We start from the raw sequence: 23,357 nt of genomic DNA on the forward strand, positions 1-23,357 counted from the left end.
TGACACATTGATATTTCATAGAGATAATGTCTCATCTCGTATCTGATATTTCAGCTGCTAACAGTTCATTCATCAATGTGTAGGTATGTTTCCTATTTCATAGAGATGTCTCATCTCGTATCTGATATTTCAGCTGCTAACCGTCCATTCATCAATGTGTAGGTATGTTTCCTATGTGTCCATGGAAATTGAAAGTCCTGGGGCTTATATAAAAAACAATGACCTTCAAATAGCCAACAACATACTATCCACACTTCTACCCACTCTCTCCCCTACCCATACTACAATCCCTTCTCTACCCTACCCATACTACAATCCCTTCTCTCCCCTACCCATACTACAATCCCTTCTCTCCACTACCCACACTACAATCCCTTCTCTCCCCTACCCACTCTCTCCCCTACCCATACTACAACCCTTCTCTCCCCTACCCACCCTACCCATACTACAATCCTTCTCTCCCTACCCATACTACAATCCCTTCTCTCCCCTACCCATACTACAATCCCTTCTCTCCACTACCCACACTACAATCCCTTCTCTCCACTACCCACTCTCTCCCCTACCCATACTACAATCCCTTCTCTCCCCTACCCATACTACAACCCCTTCTCTCCCCTACCCACTCTCTCCCCTACCCATACTACAATCCCTTCTCTCCACTACCCACTCTCTCCCCTACCCATACTACAATCCCTTCTCTCCACTACCCACTCTCTCCCCTACCCATACTACAATCCCTTCTCTCTCCTACCCATACTACAATCCCTTCTCTCCACTACCCACTCTCTCCCCTACCCATACTACAATCCCTTCTCTCCACTACCCACTCTCTCCCCTACCCATACTACAATCCCTTCTCTCCACTACCCACTCTCTCCCCTACCCATACTACAATCCCTTCTCTCCCCTACCCACACCCATACAAATCCCTTCTCTCCACTACCCACTCTCTCCCCTACCCATACTACAATCCCTTCTCTCCACTACCCACTCTCTCCCCTACCCATACTACAATCCCCTTCCACTCTCCCCCCTACCCATACTACAATCCCTTCTCTCCACTACCCACACTACAATCCACTTCCCACACTACCCTTCTCTCCCCTACCCATACTACAATCCCTTCTCTCCCCTACCCACACTACAATCCCTTCTCTCCCCTACCCACACTACAATCCCTTCTCTCCCCTACCCACACTACAATCCCTTCTCTCCCCTACCCACACTACAATCCCTTCTCTCCCCTACCCACACTACAATCCCTTCTCTCCCTACCCACACTACAATCCCTTCTCTCCACTACCCACTCTCTCCACTACCCACACTACAATCCCTTCTCTCCCCTACCCATACTACAATCCCTTCTCTCCACTACCCACACTACAATCCCTTCTCTCCACTACCCACACTACAATCCCTTCTCTCCCCTACCCACACTACAATCCACTCTCTCCAAACAAAACCTCTACAATAACATAGTCACACTATACAATAGGATTTATCCCCAAATGGAACATATTTGGGAAACAATAACTTTTCAGATCAATGAAATATACAGTATGTAAATGATATACTTTCATAGGTATGACAACATTTCAGTACAGATGTGGTCTCTATTCAAAACAGAGGATAGCACTTCAACAAATAACATTTTCTGTAGAGTATAACACTCCCCAAAGTATATTAGCACAGTGCAAACAGAAGTAAAAACAAAACAACATCCAATAGGAATTCTTCATCGTAGCTACACTATATTGAAAACAAAACCTAAAAACAGAGAAACAACAGTGACCCATACTTTTAGTGGTTGGACTGCTTCAGCTTTAACACGTTGAAATTACTTCCTGAGTGTATTGCCACTATTGCTGTGATCATTTCAATGGTATCACAGGCGAGGGTGAAAAAAGCTTCAATCAGCATGAAATACTTCTATATAAAGCCTCAAGAAAACAAAAAGAGATGTGAGGGATGGAGACTGAAGAAGAGAAAAGGGAGAGAACAACATGGCAGCCATGGGGTGAAAGTATTTGTGTTATGTTGGGGTGACTCAGGGTTCAATGCTCGGCCCCCTGCTGTTGCTCAGCAATTACCCTGGTAAGAGGAGTGTAGGGCCACAGTCAATCAGTCCAGACACACACAGAGCCTGGTCCTGGTCAGTCCAGACACACACAGAGCCTGGTCCTGGTCAGTCCAGACACACACAGAGCCAGGTCCTGGTCAGTCCAGACACACACAGAGCCAGGTCCTGGTCAGTCCAGACACACACAGAGCCAGGTCCTGGTCAGTCCAGACACACACAGAGCCAGGTCCTGGTCAGTCCAGACACACACAGAGCCAGGTCCTGGTCTTTGACCTTCAACAACCATGACGGATATCAGAGCTGAAAACAGAATGGCTAACTCACACTGACCATTTGAGCTAGCTTGGTATTGCATAATCCAAATCAAGGATAAGGGAGAAAACCTGATACCAGAGTTCAGTCAAATACATTAGTATATAATTATTTAAAAATTATCTCAGATCTGTAGAAAATAAAAAAAAGAACACAAGGTAAATAGAAACATGTGACCTGTTGTTGTTCCATCTGTTAAACTGGTGAAGGAGAACAGACCTGTTGTTGTTCCATCTGTTAAACTGGTGAAGGAGAACAGACCTGTTGTTGTTCCATTTTTTCAATTTCACTGTTCAATTGGTTGGTGGGAGTTATGGGTTTGTGCATCAATTCGATTGGTTGATAGAGGTTACGCGGAACCCATGAGCACCTGGACAGGAGGCGTGGCCTTGCTGTCCGCAGGTGAAGGCGGGTACAGGGTGTGGGTGCGGTTGACACGCAGGAATGGTGGGATACTGGAGGACTTGATGTGGAGGATCCTGGTGTCTGTGACCTCACAGTCAATCTGCATCATCACCTCAAACTCCTTGTCCTTGATCACACGATCTGTTAACGAGACAGGGAGAATCAGTGCATTAGAAAAAAAAACAAGTAAGCTTCCTCAGTTGAAACCCAGCTGGGCCTGGCTATACCTTCCCTCCTCCCCCTCCCTATGACAGAGAGAGAGGGAGTAGATACCACTATCATAGTAGTAGAGTGGAGAGGGCGGTTAGTTAGGGGTTAAGAGCCAGAGAGAGGTATGAAGGAGAGGTAAACAGAGGAGAGAGGTGAGTCACCCACTGGCACTCTCTCCTGTAGAGAGAAACACAAAAGCTCTAAACAAAGACAGACATGCAAACCAGACAGAGAGAACATAAAGAAGTAAAGTTCCCTGGTGTGAGAGAGAGGGATAAAGAAAGACAGAGAGAGAAAGAGAGAGAGAGGGGGAGAGAGGAAGAGAGAGGAAGAGAGGTAGAGAGGAAGATGGAGAGACAAAGACGAAGAGGGAAAGAGAGGAAGAGAGAGGGAGAGAGAGGGAGAGAGGTAGAGAGGAAGAGGAGGAAGAGAGGGGGAGGGAGGTAGAGGAAGATGGAGATACAAAGATGAAGAGGGAGAGAGAGGAAGAGAGGGAGAGAGGTAGAGAGGAAGAGGAGGAGAGAGGAAGAGGCGGAGAGAGGAAGAGGAGGAGAGGAAGAGGAGGAGAGAGGAAGAGGGGAAGAGAGGTAGAGAGGAAGAGGAGGAGAGAGGAAGAGGAGAGAGGGGAAGATGGAGCATGGAGAGTATGTCTGAACGGATCCCAAGCAGGTTTACATTACCAAACCACTGACACTTCATATCTCTTACTATGGCTTTGTCTGTCTATAGGACTGGTGGTGGTGGGTCTGTGGTGAGAGAGAGAGGGGGAGGTCCCTATATGTCTCTATCTCCAGCTGCATGGGGTGGGGAGGGGGTCCCAATATGATGTCCATCTCCAGCTGCATGGGGTGGGGAGGGGGTCCCAATATGATATCTATCTCCAGCTGCATGGGGTGGGGAGGGGGTCCCAATATGATATCTATCTCCAGCTGCATGGGGAGGGGAGGTCCCTATATGATGTCTCCATCTCCAGCTGCATGGGGCGGGAGGGGGGTCCCTATATGATGTCTCTATCTCCAGCTGCATGGGGAGGGGGTCCCTATATGATGTCTCTATCTCCAGCTGCATGGGACGGGAGGGGGGTCCCTATATGATGTCTCTATCTCCAGCTGCATGGGACGGGAGGGGGGGTCCCTATATGATGTCTCTTCTCTATCTCCAGCTGCATGGGGAGGGGGTCCCTATATGATGTCTCTATCTCCAGCTGCATGGGGAGGGGAGGGGGGTCTCTATATGATGTCTCTATCTCCAGCTGCATGGGGGTTACAATAGTTTACAGGCAATGCAGAAAGTCACCTTAGAGAGAGGGTTCTGTACAGCCAGCTACATTTGGGGGTATGAGAGGCTAGGCCGTGAAGGTATGAGAGGCTAGGCCGTGAAGGTATGAGAGGCTAGGCCGTGAAGGTATGAGAGGCTAGGCCGTGAAGGTATGAGAGGCTAGGCCGTGAAGGTATGAGAGGCTAGGCCGTGAGAAACCCAACACCGATGGCATTACAGCATGTGTGGGCTCGAGAAACATCATGAAATATAAGCTATTCCTAAAACTGGGTTTCTGCACACCGTTGGCAAACATTTCTAACAAATGACCAAACGTCCCAACTCTCCTTAGTCCGCTGACTGAGTGGCCAAAACACAGACAGCCAGGACACACAAGCACACACACAAACACACACGCACATACACACGGAGGGGCCCACTTCAAACAGCATGACTATGAGGTACCTACCAAAAGCCCCCCAGGTCTTTGTGTCTGCCAGGTCTCTGTGTGTGTGTGTGTGTGTGTCAGGTCTCTCCTTTCCCCTTTTACTAGTGCCACCTGGACGCCTTCCAGAAAGCTCCTTTCTTCCCACACGGACCGTCAGTGGCAGTCTGGGAAGAATAGTCTGCTGTGTGCCAGTGTGTGTGTGTGTGTGTGTGTGTGTCACTCCCCTTTGTTTTGATTAAGCCTCTGGGTCTGACAAAACAACATTAGTGGAAACTCAAGAGGGCATTTGTGATTCAGTGGTCAGCCAGCTTGATAAAGATGGAGATAAGAGTGGGCACTGGGCACAGTTTGGAATTGGTTTTTTTCTGCCATCCCCCCAAAAATGGTTAGAGGCAATTTCAGTCAACAAAAACAAATTATGTTCTAATAAGTCAGTCAGTCAGTGGGCTGTTTAAAATGCTTCTAACAACCGTGCTACCAATCCAGCCAACCGAGCCACCAATCCAGCCAACCGAGCCACCAATCCAGCCAACCGAGCCACCAATCCAGCCAATTTAGCTACCAATCCAGCCAACCGAGCTACCAATCCAGCCAACCGAGCTACCAATCCAGCCAACCGAGCTACCAATCCAGCCAACCGAGCTACCAATCCAGCCAACCGAGCTACCAATCCAGCCAACCGAGCTACCAATCCAGCCAACCGAGCTACCAATCCAGCCAACCGAGCTACCAATCCAGCCAACCGAGCTACCAATCCAGCCAGTTCTCCTTCAATACTAAAGCAGCACAGCCAATATCAAAATATTCCCATTATGCATTGTTGACTGCAGGTAATAGAACATCACCAACTCCTCTATACCTCCTACTGCTGAGCGATTAACCAAAATTCAGTTTTTTTGGGGGGTTATTGCAGAACTAATTGACCTCAATTTTATTTAGGTATTTTTTTCTGTGAGCTCAACATGACGTTTCTCTAGAGAGAAATCAAACAATTCACAAGAAAAACTAAGTGAAGAACTATGCGGGACGCTAGGCTGAAGGGAGTTGTAGTTTTCATTAGGCAAATGTTCAGCTTGGAACCGTGGTAATGAACTACAATGCCCATAATCCATTGCACCTGTTATTTCTTGCCACGGACACAGACCATATGATGAGAGAGAAGTGACAACACAACAGCGAGAGGGATAGAGTCCGTTCCTGAGGTAGCTCTACCTGATAGATAGTTGAAGTAATTGGTAATAGGCAGTCTTGAAAGTATGCCTTATCTACTTCGAAGTAGTAGTACAATTATTTAAAAAAAAAAAAATCAGCCAGCTAGCTACTACTAGCCTCGCTAAAAAGGATGACTCGTTCAAATGGGGAGCACAGAGATAACAGATTCTTGTCTGGCTGGCTGCTACTACCTGAGCAGAGATGAGATTATTATTTTTCATTCCTTAAAGTAATTAAGTCATCAGATAAAACCTAAAGAAATATACACAACTGAAATATTAAAATGAAGTAAGTTGTGTGAATAAATTGTTAAGTGATTAGTAGTGATGGACAATCACTACCATCATGGGGCTGTTATTCATTGTTTTATTCTGTGTTATTACAGCATTCCAACCACTGTCAGTCTCAGGAAGAAGGCTGGTGATGGCTGAGGGAAGCTCGAAAATCATTTCAATGTCATTATATCATAATGCATTTGGGGGGGGCTGATACAGAGTGCTGCCTCCTCCAAACTTTACAGCGGGCACAATGCATTGGAGCAGGTAGCATTCTCCTGGCATTTGCCAAAACCCAGATTTGTCTGTCGGACTGCCAGATGGTGAAGCGTGATTCTGTGAGCTTGTGTGGCCTACCACTTTACGGCTGAGCCGTTGTTGCTCATAGACGTTCCCACTTAACAATAACAGTACTTACAGTTGACCGGGGCAGCTCTAGCAGGGCAGAAATTTGACGAACTGACTTGTTGGAAAGGTGGCATCCTGTGATGGCGCCATGTTGAAAGTCACTGAGCTCTTCAGTAAAGGCCATTCTTCGGCAAATGTTTGTCTATGGAGAATGTACGGCTGTTTGCTCGATTTTATACACTAGTCAGCAGAAATAGCCAAATCCTCTAATTTGAAGGGGTGTCCACATACTTTTGTATATATAGTGCACATGCACATTGAACTGTGATCCATACCGAGATGTGCGGTCTGTCCACACCCTGAGCGTGGATGTTTGATCATGCAGATAGCAGAGAGAAGACCGCAGAGAAGACAGATTTACACATCGCATATAATTTAATGGTTCCATTTCAGGTCATGAGGCTGTTCATAGAAATAATGTAAACTCAGCAAAAAAAGAAACGTCTCTTTTTCAGGACCCTGTCTTTCAAAGATAATTCGTAAAAATCCAAATAACTTCACAGATCTTCAATGTAAAGGGTTTGAACACTGTTTCCCATGCTTGTTCAATGAACCATAAACAATTGATGAACATGCACCTGTGGAACGGTCGTTACGACACTAACAGCTTACAGACGGTAGGCAATTAAGGTCACAGTTATGAAAACTCAGGACACTAAAAGAGGCCTTTCTACTGACTCTGAAAAACACCAAAAGAAAGATGCCCAGGGTCCCTGCTCATCTGCGTGAACGTGCCTTAGACATGCTGCAAGGAGGCATGAGGACTGCAGATGTGGCCAGGGCAATAAATTGCAATGTCCGTACTGTGAGATGCCTAAGGCAGCGCTACAGGGAGACAGGATGGACAGCTGATCGTCCTCGCAGTGGCAGGCTACGTGTAACAACACCTGCACAGGATCGGTACATCCCAACATCACACCTGCGGGACATGTACAGGATGGCAACAACAACTGCCCGAGTTACACCAGGAATGCACAATCCCTCGATCAGTGCTCAGACTGTCCGCAATAGGCTGAGAGAGGCTGGACAGGGCTTGTAGGCATCTCCGGCAACAACAGCGCCCATGGGCACAAACCCACCATTGCTGGACCAGACAGGACTGGCAAAAGTGCTCTTCACTGACGAGTCGCGGTTTTGTCTCACCAGGGGTGATGGTCGGATTCGCGTTTATCGTCGAAGGAATGAGCGTTACACCGAGGCCTGTACTCTGGAGCGGGATCGATTTGGAGGTGGAGGGTCCGTCATGGTCTGGCGCAGTGTGTCACAGCATCATCGGACTGAGCTTGTTGTCATTGCAGGCAATCTCAACGCTGTGCGTTACAGGGAAGACATCTTCCTCCCTCATGTGGTACGCTTCCTGCAGGCTCATCCTGACATGACCCTCCAGCATGACAATGCCACCAGCCATACTGCTCATTCTGTGCGTGATTTCCTGCAAGACAGGAATGTCAGTGTTCTGCCATGGCCAGCGAAGAGCCCGGATCTCAATCCCATTGAGCATGTCTGGGACCTGTTGGATCAGAGAGTGAGGGCTTGGGCTATTCCTCACAGAAATATCCGGGAACTTGCAGATGCCTTGGTGGAAGAGTGGGGTAACATCTCACAGCAAGAACTGGCAAATCTGGTGCAGTCCGTTGAGGAGGAGATGCACTGCAGTACTTTTAGGCTGGGTTTCTGTACAGCACTTTGAGATATCAGCTGATGTACGAAGGGCTATATAAATACATTTGATTTGATTTAATGCAGCTGGTGGCCACACTAAATAATGACTGTTACTTTTTATTTTGACACTCCCCTTTGTTCAGGGACACATTATTCAATTTCTGTTAGTCACATGTCTGTGGATCTTATTCAGTTTATGTCTCAGTTGTTGAATCTTATTATGTTCATACAAATATTTAGACATTTTAAGTTCGCTGAAAATAAATGCAGTTGACAGTGAGAGGACGTTTCTTTTTTTGCTGAGTTTATTAGAATTCACTGGTTTCTCGCAGTTATTTATCCCAGGAAAAGAGAGTTTGGTTTGGGCGGGAAATCTCAGTATCCCGGTATTCAACCCTACAAAGAACGAGCTCTCAAAAACCCCATTGGTGGAGTAAACAGATAGTTGGACGTCAATGAACACGCTGTCATACATCACCCCAACGAGTCATCACATTGATGAGAAGTGGGACATGAAGTCCCTCCCATGTACAAAAAAACATCATTTTGTCAGGTTCTCTGTTGCCCACTGAGAACATGGAGGAGAGGAACACAGCAGAGAATCCTAAAACGGCATTAACTACCATTGTTGCTGAGTGGGTAGGGGACAGCAGTAAGGTGAACATTGTCTGGTTGCCAGGACTGTGGTAGATGGAACTGCACTGCCCCCTAGCGGTCATACGCAGGACCATATCTGCACTGTGAATTCACATGTATTTAAATCATTTTCCCCCCTTGTCGTTTAAACTATTTTAAAAAATGGCAGTTTAAACATTAAGACAACGTTTGACATTTTTCACATCCCGAATGTCTACAGAACTGGCCTGATGTAGAGTGACGTCTACAGAACTGGCCTGATGTAGAGTGACGTCTATATAACTGGCCTGATGTAGAGTGACGTCTATATAACTGGCCTGATGTAGAGTGACGTCTATATAACTGGCCTGATGTAGAGTGACGTCTATATAACTGGCCTGATGTAGAGTGACGTCTACAGAACTGGCCTGATATAGAGCGACGTCTACAGAACTGGCCTGATGTAGAGCGACGTCTATATAACTGGCCTGATGTAGAGTGACGTCTACAGAACTGGCCTGATATAGAGTGACGTCTACAGAACTGGCCTGATATAGAGTGATGTCTATAGAACTGGCCTGATATAGTGACGTCTATATAACTGGCCTGATGTAGAGTGACGTCTATATAACTGGCCTGATGTAGAGTGACGTCTACAGAACTGGCCTGATATAGAGTGACGTCTACAGAACTGGCCTGATATAGAGTGATGTCTATAGAACTGGCCTGATGTAGAGCGACGTCTACAGAACTGGCCTGATGTAGAGTGATGTCTATATAACTGGCCTGATGTAGAGCGACGTCTATATAACTGGCCTGATATAGAGTGATGTCTATATAACTGGCCTGATATAGAGTGACGTCTACAGAACTGGCCTGATATAGAGTGACGTCTACAGAACTGGCCTGATATAGAGTGACGTCTACAGAACTGGCCTGATGTAGAGCGACGTCTACAGAACTGGCCTGATGTAGAGCGACGTCTACAGAACTGGCCTGATATAGTGACGTCTATATAACTGGCCTGATATAGAGTGACGTCTACAGAACTGGCCTGATATAGAGTGACGTCTACAGAACTGGCCTGATGTAGAGCGACGTCTATATAACTGGCCTGATGTAGAGTGACGTCTACAGAACTGGCCTGATATAGAGTGACGTCTACAGAACTGGCCTGATATAGAGTGATGTCTATAGAACTGGCCTGATATAGTGACGTCTATATAACTGGCCTGATGTAGAGTGACGTCTATATAACTGGCCTGATGTAGAGTGACGTCTACAGAACTGGCCTGATATAGAGTGACGTCTACAGAACTGGCCTGATATAGAGTGATGTCTATAGAACTGGCCTGATGTAGAGCGACGTCTACAGAACTGGCCTGATGTAGAGTGACGTCTACAGAACTGGCCTGATGTAGAGTGATGTCTATATAACTGGCCTGATGTAGAGTGATGTCTATATAACTGGCCTGATGTAGAGCGACGTCTATATAACTGGCCTGATATAGAGTGATGTCTATATAACTGGCCTGATATAGAGTGACGTCTACAGAACTGGCCTGATATAGAGTGACGTCTACAGAACTGGCCTGATATAGTGACGTCTATATAACTGGCCTGATGTAGAGTGACGTCTACAGAACTGGCCTGATGTAGAGCGACGTCTACAGAACTGGCCTGATGTAGAGCGACGTCTACAGAACTGGCCTGATGTAGAGCGACGTCTACAGAACTGGCCTGATATAGAGTGACGTCTACAGAACTGGCCTGATATAGAGTGACGTCTACAGAACTGGCCTGATATAGTGACGTCTATAGAACTGGCCTGATGTAGAGTGACGTCTATATAACTGGCCTGATATAGAGTGACGTCTACAGAACTGGCCTGATATAGAGCGGCGTCTACAGAACTGGCCTGATGTAGAGTGATGTCTATATAACTGGCCTGATGTAGAGTGACGTCTACAGAACTGGCCTGATGTAGAGTGACGTCTACAGAACTGGCCTGATGTAGAGTGATGTCTATATAACTGGCCTGATGTAGAGTGACGTCTACAGAACTGGCCTGATGTAGAGTGACGTCTATATAACTGGCCTGATGTAGAGTGACGTCTATAGAACTGGCCTGATATAGAGTGACGTCTACAGAACTGGCCTGATGTAGAGTGACGTCTATATAACTGGCCTGATGTAGAGTGACGTCTACAGAACTGGCCTGATATAGAGTGACGTCTACAGAACTGGCCTGATATAGTGACGTCTATATAACTGGCCTGATATAGAGTGACGTCTACAGAACTGGCCTGATATAGAGTGACGTCTACAGAACTGGCCTGATATAGAGTGACGTCTACAGAACTGGCCTGATATAGTGACGTCTATATAACTGGCCTGATATAGAGTGACGCGTCTACAGAACTGGCCTGATATAGAGTGACGTCTACAGAACTGGCCTGATATAGTGACGTCTATATAACTGGCCTGATGTAGAGTGACGTCTACAGAACTGGCCTGATGTAGAGTGACGTCTATATAACTGGCCTGATATAGAGTGATGTCTATTATAACTGGTGGGGGCTCCTCTGCTAGGTTTCTGTCCCCAGTGGTTAGGTTGAGTTAGGAGTAGGACCATTTGAACACAACTACTGCTGACAGCACTGTTGTGCTCAACCTCCTGTTACTACACTCTGCCACTATGCAGTGAACCTAAAATCCTCAAAATCGGAAAGACGCCGCAGGGTGTGTATGTGAGTGAGTGAGAGACAGAGAGAGAGGAGACAGAGAGAGAGGAGAGAGGGAGGAGAGAGAGAGAGAGAGGAGAGACAGAGACAGAGAGAGAGGAGAGAGGGAGGAGAGAGAGAGGAGAGACAGAGACAGAGAGAGAGGAGACAGAGAGAGAGGAGACAGAGAGAGAGGAGAGAGGGAGGAGAGAGAGAGAGAGAGGAGAGACAGAGACAGAGAGAGAGGAGAGAGGGAGGAGAGAGAGAGAGAGAGGAGAGACAGAGAGACGATAGCCCACAGTAAAAACACCTGTAATCAAAAAATGATGTCAGTCATTTCCAAACATTCTTCGATTCTAAACACGTCACTTCCAATTAATTGAGCTCCTTTCAAACGAAGGGGATCGTTAAACATAACAGAGACAGAGAGAGTCCTTCACTCCATTTAAGGAGCCAACCCTTCAGCCAGAAATATTTGGGAAATCATAGAACGTCCACTAACTTTTACAGAATCAATTAACCATAGACATACCACTGTTCAGAAGTAGCCAATGACCTACATCAATCAATCCAATGTATTTATAAAGCCCAGCTGATGTCTCAAAGTGCTGTACAGAAACCCAGCCTAAAACCCCAAACAGCAAGCAATGCAGGTGTAGAAGCACGGCGGCTAGGAAAAATGACATCAAAGTCCCAAACCCGAATTGCATGTTATTGTCCAGGACAGACCAAACGATGGTTCCCTATTAGCAAAACCGATCCCCTCCCTCCAGATGAAAGCCATTTGGTGACTGGGGGGGGGGCATTCCTAATGCAGAGCAAGACAGCTGGAAAGAATTACCCTCCCTTCCTCTGCCATGGAGCACTAATGGTATTGAGGTATTTTTTCTATTTTAAGGGTCTGGGCCCAACTAAAGATGCATTCGGAAAGTATTCAGACCCCTAGACTTTTTCCATATTTTGTTTCAGCCTTATTCTAAAAAGGATTAAATACAAAAAAATCCTCATCAACCTACGCACAATACCTCATGACAAAGCCAACAGGTTTTTACATGTTGTTGTTGTTGAAATACCTTATTTACATAAGTATTCAGACCCTTTGCTATGAGACTCGAAGTTGATCTCAGGTGCATCCTGTTTTCCATTGATCCTCCTTGAGATGTTTCTACAACTTGATTGGAGTCCACCTGTGGTAAATTAAATTGATTGGACATGATTTGGGAAGGCACACACCTGTCTATATAAGGTCCTGCAGTTGACAGTGCATGTCAGAGCAAAAACCAAGCCATGAGGTCGAAGGAATTGTCCGTAGAGCTCCGAGACAGGATTGTGTCGAGGCACAGATCTGGGGAAGAGGACCAACAAATGGATGCAGCATTAAAGGTCCCCAAGAACACAGTGGCCTCCATCATTCTTAAATAGAAGAAGTTTGGAACCACCAAAACTCTTCCTAGAGCTGGCCGCAAGGCCAAACCGAGCAATCGGGGGAGAAGGGCCTTGGTCAGGGAGGTGACGAAGAACCCAATGGTCACTCTGACAGAGCTCCAGAGTTCCTCTGTGGAGATGGGAGAACCTTCCAGAAGGACAACCATCTCTGCAGCACTCCACCAAATCAGGCCTTTATGGTAGAGTGGCCAGACGGAAGACACTCCTCAGGCACATGATAGCTCACTTGGAGTTTGCCAAAAGGCCCCTAAAGACTCTCAGACCATGAGAAACAAGATGGTCTCTCTGGTCTGATGAAACCAAGATTGAACTCTTGGCCTGAATGCCAAGCGTCACGCCTGGAAGAAACCTGGCACCATCCGTAAGGTGAAGCCTGGTGGTAGCAGTATCATACTGTAGGGATGTTTTTCAGCGACAGGGACTGGGAGACTAGTCAGGATCGAGGGAAAGATTAACGGAGCAAAGCAGCGAGAGATCCTTGATGGAAACCTGCTCAGGACCTCAGACGGGGGCAAAGGTTCACTTTCCAACAGGAGACCTTAAGCACACAGCCAAGACAATGCAGAGCCCAGCCTGAACCCGATTGAACATCTCTGGAGAGACCTGAAAATAGCTGTGCAGGGTCAATGTCCCGTTGGAAGGTGAACCTTCAACCCCAGTCTGAGGTCCTGAGTGCTCTGCAGCAGGTTTTCATCAAGGATCTCTCGCTCCCCATCCAACCTGACAGAGCTTGAGAGGATCTGCAGAGAAGAATGCAGGTGTGTCTAGCTTGTAGAAGACTCAAGGCTATAATTGCTGCCAAAGGTGTTTCAACAAAGTACTAAGTACTGGGTTCTTGGGGACCTCAACACAATCCTGTCTCTGAGCTCTACGGACTATTCCTTCGACCTCATGGCTTGGTTTTTGCTGACATGCACTGGCAACTGTGGGACCTTATATAGACAGGTGTGTGCCTTTCCAAATCATGTCCAATCAATTTAATTTACCACAGGTGGACAACAATCGAGTTGTAGAAACATATCGAGGATGATCATTGGAGCTCAATTTCGAGTCTCATAGCAAAGGGTCTTATGTAAATAAGGTTTCTGTTTTTAATCTTTAATACATTTTTTTATAGTTTATTATATATTTTTTCAAATATACATTTGCAAAAAATTCTAAAAAACAGTTTTCGCTCAGTTTTCGAGGCGGCAGGGTAGCCTAGTGGTTAGAGCGTTGGACTAGTAACCGAAAGGTTGCAAGTTTGAATCCCCGAGCTGACATAGTACAAATCTGTCGTTCTGCCCCTGAACAGGCAGTTAACCCACTGTTCCTAGGCCGTCATTGAAAATAAGAATTTGTTCTTAACTGACTTGCCTAGTAAAATAAAGGTAAAATAAAAAAATAAAAAATAGTCATTATGGGGTATTATTATGTTATTATTATTATTATTATTATTATTATTATTATGAGATATATAATACTTTCCAAATCTGTCAGAGCTAAAGATGTACATTCACCAGCTTCAGTATTATATATACACACACACCTCTGTTTAAAACAAACATTATAGATCTACTATGTTCCTCAAACACTGTAATCTGTGCCACATGAGACTTTAAAAAGGTTAGGACGGCCAAGGCCAATTGATACCAGACTGTGCAGGAAAGGGTTAAATTGGGTCTTCTGTGTAGGTCAGTCTCTCAGTTAAGGAATGTGATCAGAGTAACACAGCAAATCTGGAAAAATAGGATATTAGTACCCATGTTAGCAGATGTTCACTATCTCAAAACACCACACAATTATTATTATATTTAAAAAAAAGTGCAAACAACTAAGGGTTCTTGAAATAAGTGAGCAAAGTACATCTGGTATAAGACAGGTACAGTGGGGCAAAAAAGTATTTAGTCAGCCACTAATTGTGCAAGTTCTACCACTTAAAAAGATGAGGCCTGTAATTGTCGTCATAGGTACACTTCAACTATGACAGACAAAATTTGAAAAAAATCCAGAAAATCACATTGTAGGATTTTTAATGAATTTATTTGCAAATTATGAAGGAAAATAAGTATTCGGTCACCTACAAACAAGCAATATTTCTGGCTCTCACAGACCTGTAACAACTTCTTTAAGAGGCTCCTCTGTCCTCCACTCGTTACCTGTATTAATGGCACCTGTTTGAACTTGTTATCAGTATAAAAGACACCTGTCCACAACCTCAAACAGTCACACTCCAAACTACACTATGGCCAAGACCAAAGAGCTGTCAAAGGACACCAGAAACAAAATTGTAGTCCTGCACCAGGCTGGGAAGACTGAATCTGCAATAGGTAAGCAGCTTGGTTTGAAGAAATCAACTGTGGGAGCAATTATTAGGAAATGGAAGACATACAAGACCACTGATAATCTCCCTCGATCTGGGGCTCCATGCAAGATCTCACCCTATGGGGTCAAAATGATCACAAGAACGGTGAGCAAAAATCCCAGAACCACACGGGGGGACCTAGTGAATGACCTGCAGAGAGCTGGGACCAAAGTAACAAAGCCTACATTCAGTAACACACTACACTGCCAGGGACTCAAATCCTGCAGTGCCAGACGTGTCCCCCTGCTTAAGCCAGCACATGTCCAGGCCCATCTGAAGTTTACTAGAGAGCATTTGGATGATCCAGAAGAAGATTGGGAGAATGTCATATGGTCAGATCAAACCAAAATAGACCTTTTTGGTAAAAACTCAACTCGTCGTGTTTGGGAGGTCAAAGAATGCTGAGTTGCATCCAAAGAACACCATACCTACTGTGAAGCATGGGGGTGGAAACATCATGCTTTGGGGCTGTTTTTCTGCAAAGGGACCAGGACGACTGATCCGTGTAAAGGAAAGAATGAATGGGGCCATGTATCGTGAGATTTTGAGTGAAAACCTCCTTCCATCAGCAAGGGCATTGAAGATGAAACGTGGCTGGGTCTTTCAGCATGACAATGATCCCAAACACACCGCCTGGGCAACGAAGGAGTGGCTTCGTAAGAAGCATTTCAAGGTCCTGGAGTGGCCTAGCCAGTCTCCAGATCTCAACCCCATAGAACATTTTTGGAGGGTTAGTTGAAAGTCCGTGTTGCCCAGCAACAGCCCCAAAACATCACTGCTCTAGATCTCTAGATCTGCATGGAGGAATGGGCCAAAATAACAGCAACAGTGTGTGAAAACCTTGAAGACTTACAGAAAATGTCATTTGCAAATAAATTCATTAAAAATCCTACAATGTGATTTTCTGGATTTTCCCCCCTCATTTTGTCTGTCATACTTGAAGTGTACCTATGATGAAAATTACAGGCCTCTCTCATCTTTTTAAGTGGGAGAACTCGCACAATTGGTGGCTGACTAAATACTTTTTTGCCCCACTGTAGATTCAAACAGTTTTGATTTGGCAGGTGGGTATGCGTGCATTTACCACACTTCCTGGAATTCAAATGGACATATTTTTTGTGTGGTATAATAAACTAACATTTTACAGAGTCAGTATAATCTCCTTGAATACCACTACAATCATTGTTGGGGATTCAGGACATTTAGTGGGAAAACAGCTATCGGATTTCACTATTTACGTGACTTCAGTAAACCAAGTGACCAATGTGGCCTTAAGCATTCCACCCTGACGAGACGGACCAAGAACAATGTTTACCTTCATTCATCTACAACAACGCCCCAGAGAGAGAGAGAGCGAGAGTCTTTACCAATATAATGCTGTGCTCTTCCCTCCCTGCTGAGTAACAATATCATGTTCCACTGACTGACTCACTCCCTCCCTCCCTGGGCTAGCTCACCGCTAATCAATTCAGATGCTACATACAGAGCCAGAATGAAGGGAGGAAGGGACAAATAGAGAGGGAAAGAAAGAGATCGAGAAAGACAATAAACACAATTTTGCCAAAAAAAAAAAGAGAAAAATGTGAAGAAGAGAGAGCAAGAATCATTCTGTAACAACGGGGCCAGTTGAAAAGCCAAGAACAACAGAATCATTCATTTAATTATTCACACTCATCTTTTGGCTTCAGTATCTCGCAACACGACAAAACCCTTCCAAGTCAGTTTAATGCTCTTGTTCATTGTGTGGGGATGATGCTAACCCACTCCTGACAGTACTGCAGAGATAAGGTACAGTACGTAGCCTAGCATGGATGCCAAACATGGAGTCGGGTCATCTCTATGGCCTTTGTTCTCCCATTAAATCAGTATCAGTGGTCCAGCCAGCCAAGAGAAGGACCATAGAGAAAACAAGACCACGATGTTGTCATGGAAATCAAGGCCAAAACACAAACAGATGTTCAGTTAGGACAGCACAGAAAATACTTTGGGCCACACGAGAATGACAAATATAATAAACAACTAGTTCAGACAGAAATATCAACCGATCACGCAGGTCTTGAGGTGAACAGGTTTGCTTGTGGATGAGATAAGAGAACCTGATCCGATCCTGTGGTGCCCAAAGCAACAGTGTGGTTTTTGTGTAATAAATGACTGGTTTCTGAGACAGCCTTACACCCTAGCATAGTGAACTACGACTTGGATGACTGCTCTTCAAATGAGCCGATAGCTCAAAACACACTTCCTAATGGTTAACACATACAGATCTATGTGAAAATATAGCCATGTGGTCTGATTGTGATTGGCTCATGTGCATCTACTCACACTTCTTACTTCCTGTTAAATTAGCCAATCAACGGCCTGATTGAGGTCTAGCAGTACAATACTGTTGAGTTAGAGATTACTTTACTTAGATTTGTGTGTATAAGGTAGTTGTTGTGGAATTCTTAGATTACTTGTTAGATACTGCTGCACTGTCGGAACTAAACTCAGCAAGTCCTGTCTGGTCCAGCGATGGTGGGTTTGTGCCCATAGGCGACGTTGTTGTCGGTAATGTCTGGTGAGGACCTGCCTTACAACAGGCCTACAAGCCCTCAGTCCGGCCTCTCTCAGCCTATTGTGGACAGTCTGAGCACTGATGGAGGGATTGTGCATTCCTGGTGTAACCCAGGCAGATGTTGCCATCCTGTACCTTTCCCGCAGGTGCGATGTCTGCAGTCCCATGCCTCCTTGCAGTATACACCTAAGGCACGTTCACGCAGATGAGCAGGGACCCTGGGCATCTTTCTTTTGGTGTTTTTCAGAGTCAGTAGAAAGGCCTCGTTTAGTGTCCTAAGTTTTCCTAACTGTGACCTTAATTGCCTACCGTCTGTAAGCTGTTAGTGTCTTAACGAACGTTCCCCAGGTGCATGTTCATTAATTGTTTATGGTTCATTGAACAAGCATGGGAAACAGTGTTTAAATCCTTTACAATGAAGATCTGTGAAGTTATTTGGATTTTTACAAATTATCTTTGAAAGACAGGGTCCTGAAAAAGGGACATTTCATTTTTTGCTGAGTTTAGAAGCACAAGCATTTCGCTACACTCACAATAATATCTGCTAAACATGTGTATGTGACCAATAAATGTTTTATTTGAGTTAGCCAATCAATGGCCTGATTGAGGTCTTACAGTACCAGTGCCAACTCTCTAACATGGCAGCTTTCATCTGAGAGCTTTAAAGCCGGTTTTACACTTTTATCCAAAGCGACTTAAAATACTGAGTGCATCAATTCTTGTGCTTTTTCGTACCGGTCCGAGTTCCTCTGTCCAGTGGCTGTGTTCTTTTGCCCATCTTAATCTTTTCTTTTTATTGGCCAGTCTGAGATATGGCTTTTTCTTTGCAACTCTGCCTAGAAGGCCAGCATCCCGGAGTCGACTCTTCACTGTTGACGTTGAGAGTGGTGTTTTACGGGTACTACTTAATGAAGCTGCCAGTTAAGGACATGTGAGGTGTCTGTTTCTCAAACTAGACACTCTAATATACTTGTCATCTTGCTCAGTTGTAAACCGGGGCCTCCCACTCCTCTTTCTATTCTGGTTAGTGCCAGTTTGCACTGTTCTGTGAAGGGAGTAGTACACAGCGATGTACGAGATCTTCAGTTTCTTGGCAATTTCTCACATGGAATAGCCTTTACTTCTCAGAACAAGAATAGACTGATGAGTTTCAGAAGAAAAGGTCTTTGTTTCTGGCCATTTTGAGTCTGTAATGCTGATGTTCCAGATACTCAACTAGTCTAAAGAAGGCCAGTTGTATACATCAATCAATTTGTGAAGAAACCCAGAGGACAGGAAGAAGAGAAGAAGAAGAGAAGCCATTAAAATATACAGTGTATGGTGACAGATCTGTAGTAGAGTTGACTTACCATTAATGTTCATGGCTGGCAACACCACGGACATCTTGGGCCTACTTCCTTTGTTGTGGCTGGTAGCGGGAAGTAAAAGGTGATCCTGAGAACAAGGAACAATCAAAAAGGTTAAAAGGTCTAACTTAATGAAGCACACTTTGACCTTAGCGAAGACTTCAACACACCAGATCAACGGATGTCAAACTGGAGTTCAAAATCGTAGCACTTAGGCTTTACAATGAAGGATTAGGGTTAAAGGTCAGAAGCATGAAGCACACCCTGACCCACACATCATATACCACCTAACATCAGACTGTATGTTTATCAGATAGCTGGCTTTACAATGAAGGGTTAAAGGTCAGAAGGATGAGGCACACCTTGACCCACACTTCATATACCACCTAACATCAGACTGTATGTTTATCAGATAGCTGGCTTTACAATGAAGGGTTAAAGGTCAGAAGGATGAAGCACACCTTGACCCACACATCATATACCACCTAACATCAGACTATAACTTTTTAGTAATAACCACACGGTAGTCATAGAAACTGAAAAACACACTGATGTTCATCAGACAAGACGGCTTTATAGTGAAGGTGTGAAAGGAACCCTGTGGTTGCTATTTGTTAATCAAAGGGAAAAACCCCATCGACCCACAGCTCTGTCCGTATGACGTCAATCTGTCTGTCTGTAGCGTCTCGAAGACAGTTTGACCAAATTCAATCCAGTCAGTCAGTGGATGAGCTACTGACTAACTGCTAACTGTAGAAAGCAACAATATCTCTCTACTGCTCCACTAAACCCTACAGTACATCTATAGTGTCATCACACTACAGGACAGTATCTCTAATGCTCCACTAAACCCTACAGTACATATATAGTGTCATCACACTACAGGACAGTATCTCTAATGCTTCACTAAACCCTACAGTACATCTATAGTGTCATCACACTACAGGACAGTGAGGCGCCAGTACAGACAATCCAAACATAATCCAAAGTTTACAGTGAGTTCAGGAAGTCACAGCTAAAGGCCACAAGCAACATGAAAGCATCTCACATCTCTGGTCATAAACATGCTAATCACAAATCAGATGGCTACCATATGGGATAGTCTCTGTCAATGGTCTCTCTCCATAAGTAGATAAATACTTCAGAGGTGAAATAACCTCACCAAAACTCTTAATATTAATGTCTGGCTCTGCCTTTCGATGTTTAAGGAGATTAACAACCGTTGGTCTCTGAGACGATTACAATTACATAAAGGCAAGGATTATAACCCCAACATGGTATCCATCTTGAAGTGACAACTGAAAATGTGGAACTCAATTTGTAATAAATGAGACAGCAAACACAGAGAGAGCACCATCGCCCTTTATGGTTGTGAGGGCTGGGGTTCGCTCACCAACCAAGAATTCACAAAAATGGGACAAACGCCAAATTGAGACTCTGCAAAAGTATCCTCTGTGTACAAGGCAAAACACCAGATAATGCATGCAGAGCAGAACTAGGCCGATACCCGCTAATTGTCGTCACCTACGGAGAGATGAACCTGGAGAAGAGTCCCCGAAGCAAACTGGTCCTGGGGCTATGTTCACAAACACAAACAGACCCCACAGAGCCCCAGGACAGCAACACAATTAGACCCAAACAAATCATGAGAAAACTAAAAGATAATTACTTGACACATTGGAAATAATTTATTTTTATTTTTAAACAGAGCAAACTAGAATGATATTTGGCCCTAGAGAGTACACAGTGGCAGAATACCTGAATACCGTGGGCAGACCTGGCTCTCAAGAGAAGACAGGCTATGTGCACACTGCCCACAAATTGAGATGGAAACTGAGCTGAACTTCCTAACCTCCTGCCAAATGTATGACCATAGAGACACACATTTCCCTCAGATTACACACAACCACAAATAATTTGAAAACAAACCCAATTTTGATAAACTCCCATGTATATTTGGTGAAATACCACAGTGTGCAATCACAGCAGCAAGATTTATGACATGTTGCCGCAAGGGCAACCAGTGAAGAACAAACACCATTACAAGTACAACCCAAATACAGTTGAAGTCAGAAGTTTACATACACTTATGTTGGAGTCATTAAAACTCGTTTTTCAACAACTCCACACATTTCTTGTTAACAAACTATAGTTTTGGCAAGTCGGTTAGGACATATACTTTGTGCATGACATGTAATTTTTCAAACAACAGATTGTTTCACTTATAATTCACTGTATCACAATTCCAGTGGGTCAGAAGTTTAAGTTGACTGTGCCTTTAAACAGTTTGGAAAATTACAGATTTTTTAAATTTTTTATTTATTTATTTTTTTAGACCTCCACAAGTCTGGTTCATCCTTGGGAGCAACTTCCAAACGCCTGAAGGTACCACGTTCATCTGTACAAACAATAGTACGCAAGTATAAACACCGTGGGACCGTCATACCGCTCAGGAAGGAGACGTGTTCTGTCTCCTAGAGATGAACGTACTTTGGTGCGAAAAGTGCAAATCAATCCCAGAACAACAGCAAAGGACCTTGTGAAGATGCTGGAGGAAACAGTACAAAAGTATCTATTTTTACAGTAAAACGAGTTCTATATCGACATAACCTGAAAGGCCGCTCAGCAAGGAAGAAACCTCTGCTCCAAAACCGCCATAAAAAAGCCAGACTACGGTTTGCAACTGCACGTGGGGACAAAGATCGTACTTTTTGGAGAAATGTCCTCTGGTCTGATGAAACAAAAATAGAACTGTTTAGCCATAATGAACATCGTTATGTTTGGAGGAAAATGGGGGAGGCTTGCAAGCCGAAGAACACCATCCCAACTGTGAAGCTCGGGGGTGGCAGCATCATGTTGTGGGGGTGCTTTGCTGCATTAGGGATTGGTGCACTTCACAAAATACATGGCATCATGAGGAAGGACAATTATGAGGATATATTGAAGCAACATCTCAAGACATCAGTCAGGAAGTTAAAGCTTGGTCGCAAATGGGTCTTCCAAATGGACAATGGCCACAAGCATGATTCCAAAGTTGTGGCAAAATGGCTTAAGGACAACAAAGTCAAGGTATTGGAATGGCCATCACAAAGCCCTGACCTCATGCCTATAGAAAATTTGTGGGCAAAACTGAAAAGGCGTGTGCGAGCAAGGCCTACAAACCTGACTCAGTTACACCAGCTCTGTCAGGAGGAATGGGACAAAATTCACCTAACTTACTGAGGGAAGCTTGTGGAAGGGTACCCGAAAAGTTTGACCCAAGTTAAACAATTTAAAGGCAATGCTATCAAATAATAATTGAGCGTATGTAAACTTCTGACCCACTGGGAATGTGATGAAAGAAATAAAAACTGAAATAAATAATTCTCTACTATTATTCTGACATTTCACATTCTTAAAATAAAGTGGTGATCCTAACTGTCCTAAAACAGGGAATTTTTACTAGGATTAAAAGTCAGGAATTGTGAAAAACTGAGTTTAAATGTATTTGGCTAAGGTGTATGTAAACTTCCGACTTCAACTGTATATTATTACTTGTGAATGATGCCCAGATTGTGTGCAGTAAGGCAAGAAGCACATTAAACCGCTTTAAATCTTGTCTGCTAAATGAACTAGCGTAGCCCGCAGCCATATGGCATAGCAAGATCAGGGCCTAACATTAGGACAATTCAGAGTATTCTGTTCTTCTGAGATACATTTTCTTCATATCATGTTTCTTTAGACCTGTCTAAAATAAATAATGGATTAGAGAGAAAGACCTAAAAGAGAGAGAAAGACCTAAGAGAGAGAGAAAGACCTAAGAGAGAGAGAAAGACCTAAGAGAGAGAGAGAGACCGAGAGAGAGAGAGACCTAGAGAGAGAGAGAGACCTAGAGAGAGAGAGAGACCTAGAGAGAGAGAGAGACCTAGAGAGAGAGAGAGACCTAAAAGAGAGAGAGAGAGAGACCTAAAAGAGAGAGAGAGAGAGACCTAAAAGAGAGAGAGAGACCTAAAAGAGAGAGACCTAAAAGAGAGAGACCTAAAAGAGAGAGAGAGACCTAAAAGAGAGAGAGACCTAA

At 44.5% G+C, this 23,357-nt stretch overlaps 1 protein-coding gene across 1 annotated transcript in view; it reads right to left on the bottom strand.

Moving 5' to 3' along the window:
• Positions 1-2,513: 2,513 nt before the first annotated feature.
• atf6 (activating transcription factor 6) overlaps positions 2,514-23,357 on the bottom strand; it is a 163,492-nt gene continuing 142,648 nt past the window's right edge. The window contains exons 15-16 of the mRNA XM_042322560.1: positions 19,304-19,388; positions 2,514-2,941 (exon numbers count right to left, since the gene is read on the bottom strand). Coding sequence (XP_042178494.1) covers positions 2,745-2,941; positions 19,304-19,388 — 282 coding nt within the window. The 3' untranslated portion in view covers positions 2,514-2,744. The remainder of the gene's footprint in view (positions 2,942-19,303; positions 19,389-23,357) is intronic.

The sequence above is a fragment of the Oncorhynchus tshawytscha genome, linkage group LG05, assembly GCF_018296145.1.
Source record: "Oncorhynchus tshawytscha isolate Ot180627B linkage group LG05, Otsh_v2.0, whole genome shotgun sequence".
NCBI lineage: Eukaryota > Metazoa > Chordata > Actinopteri > Salmoniformes > Salmonidae > Oncorhynchus > Oncorhynchus tshawytscha.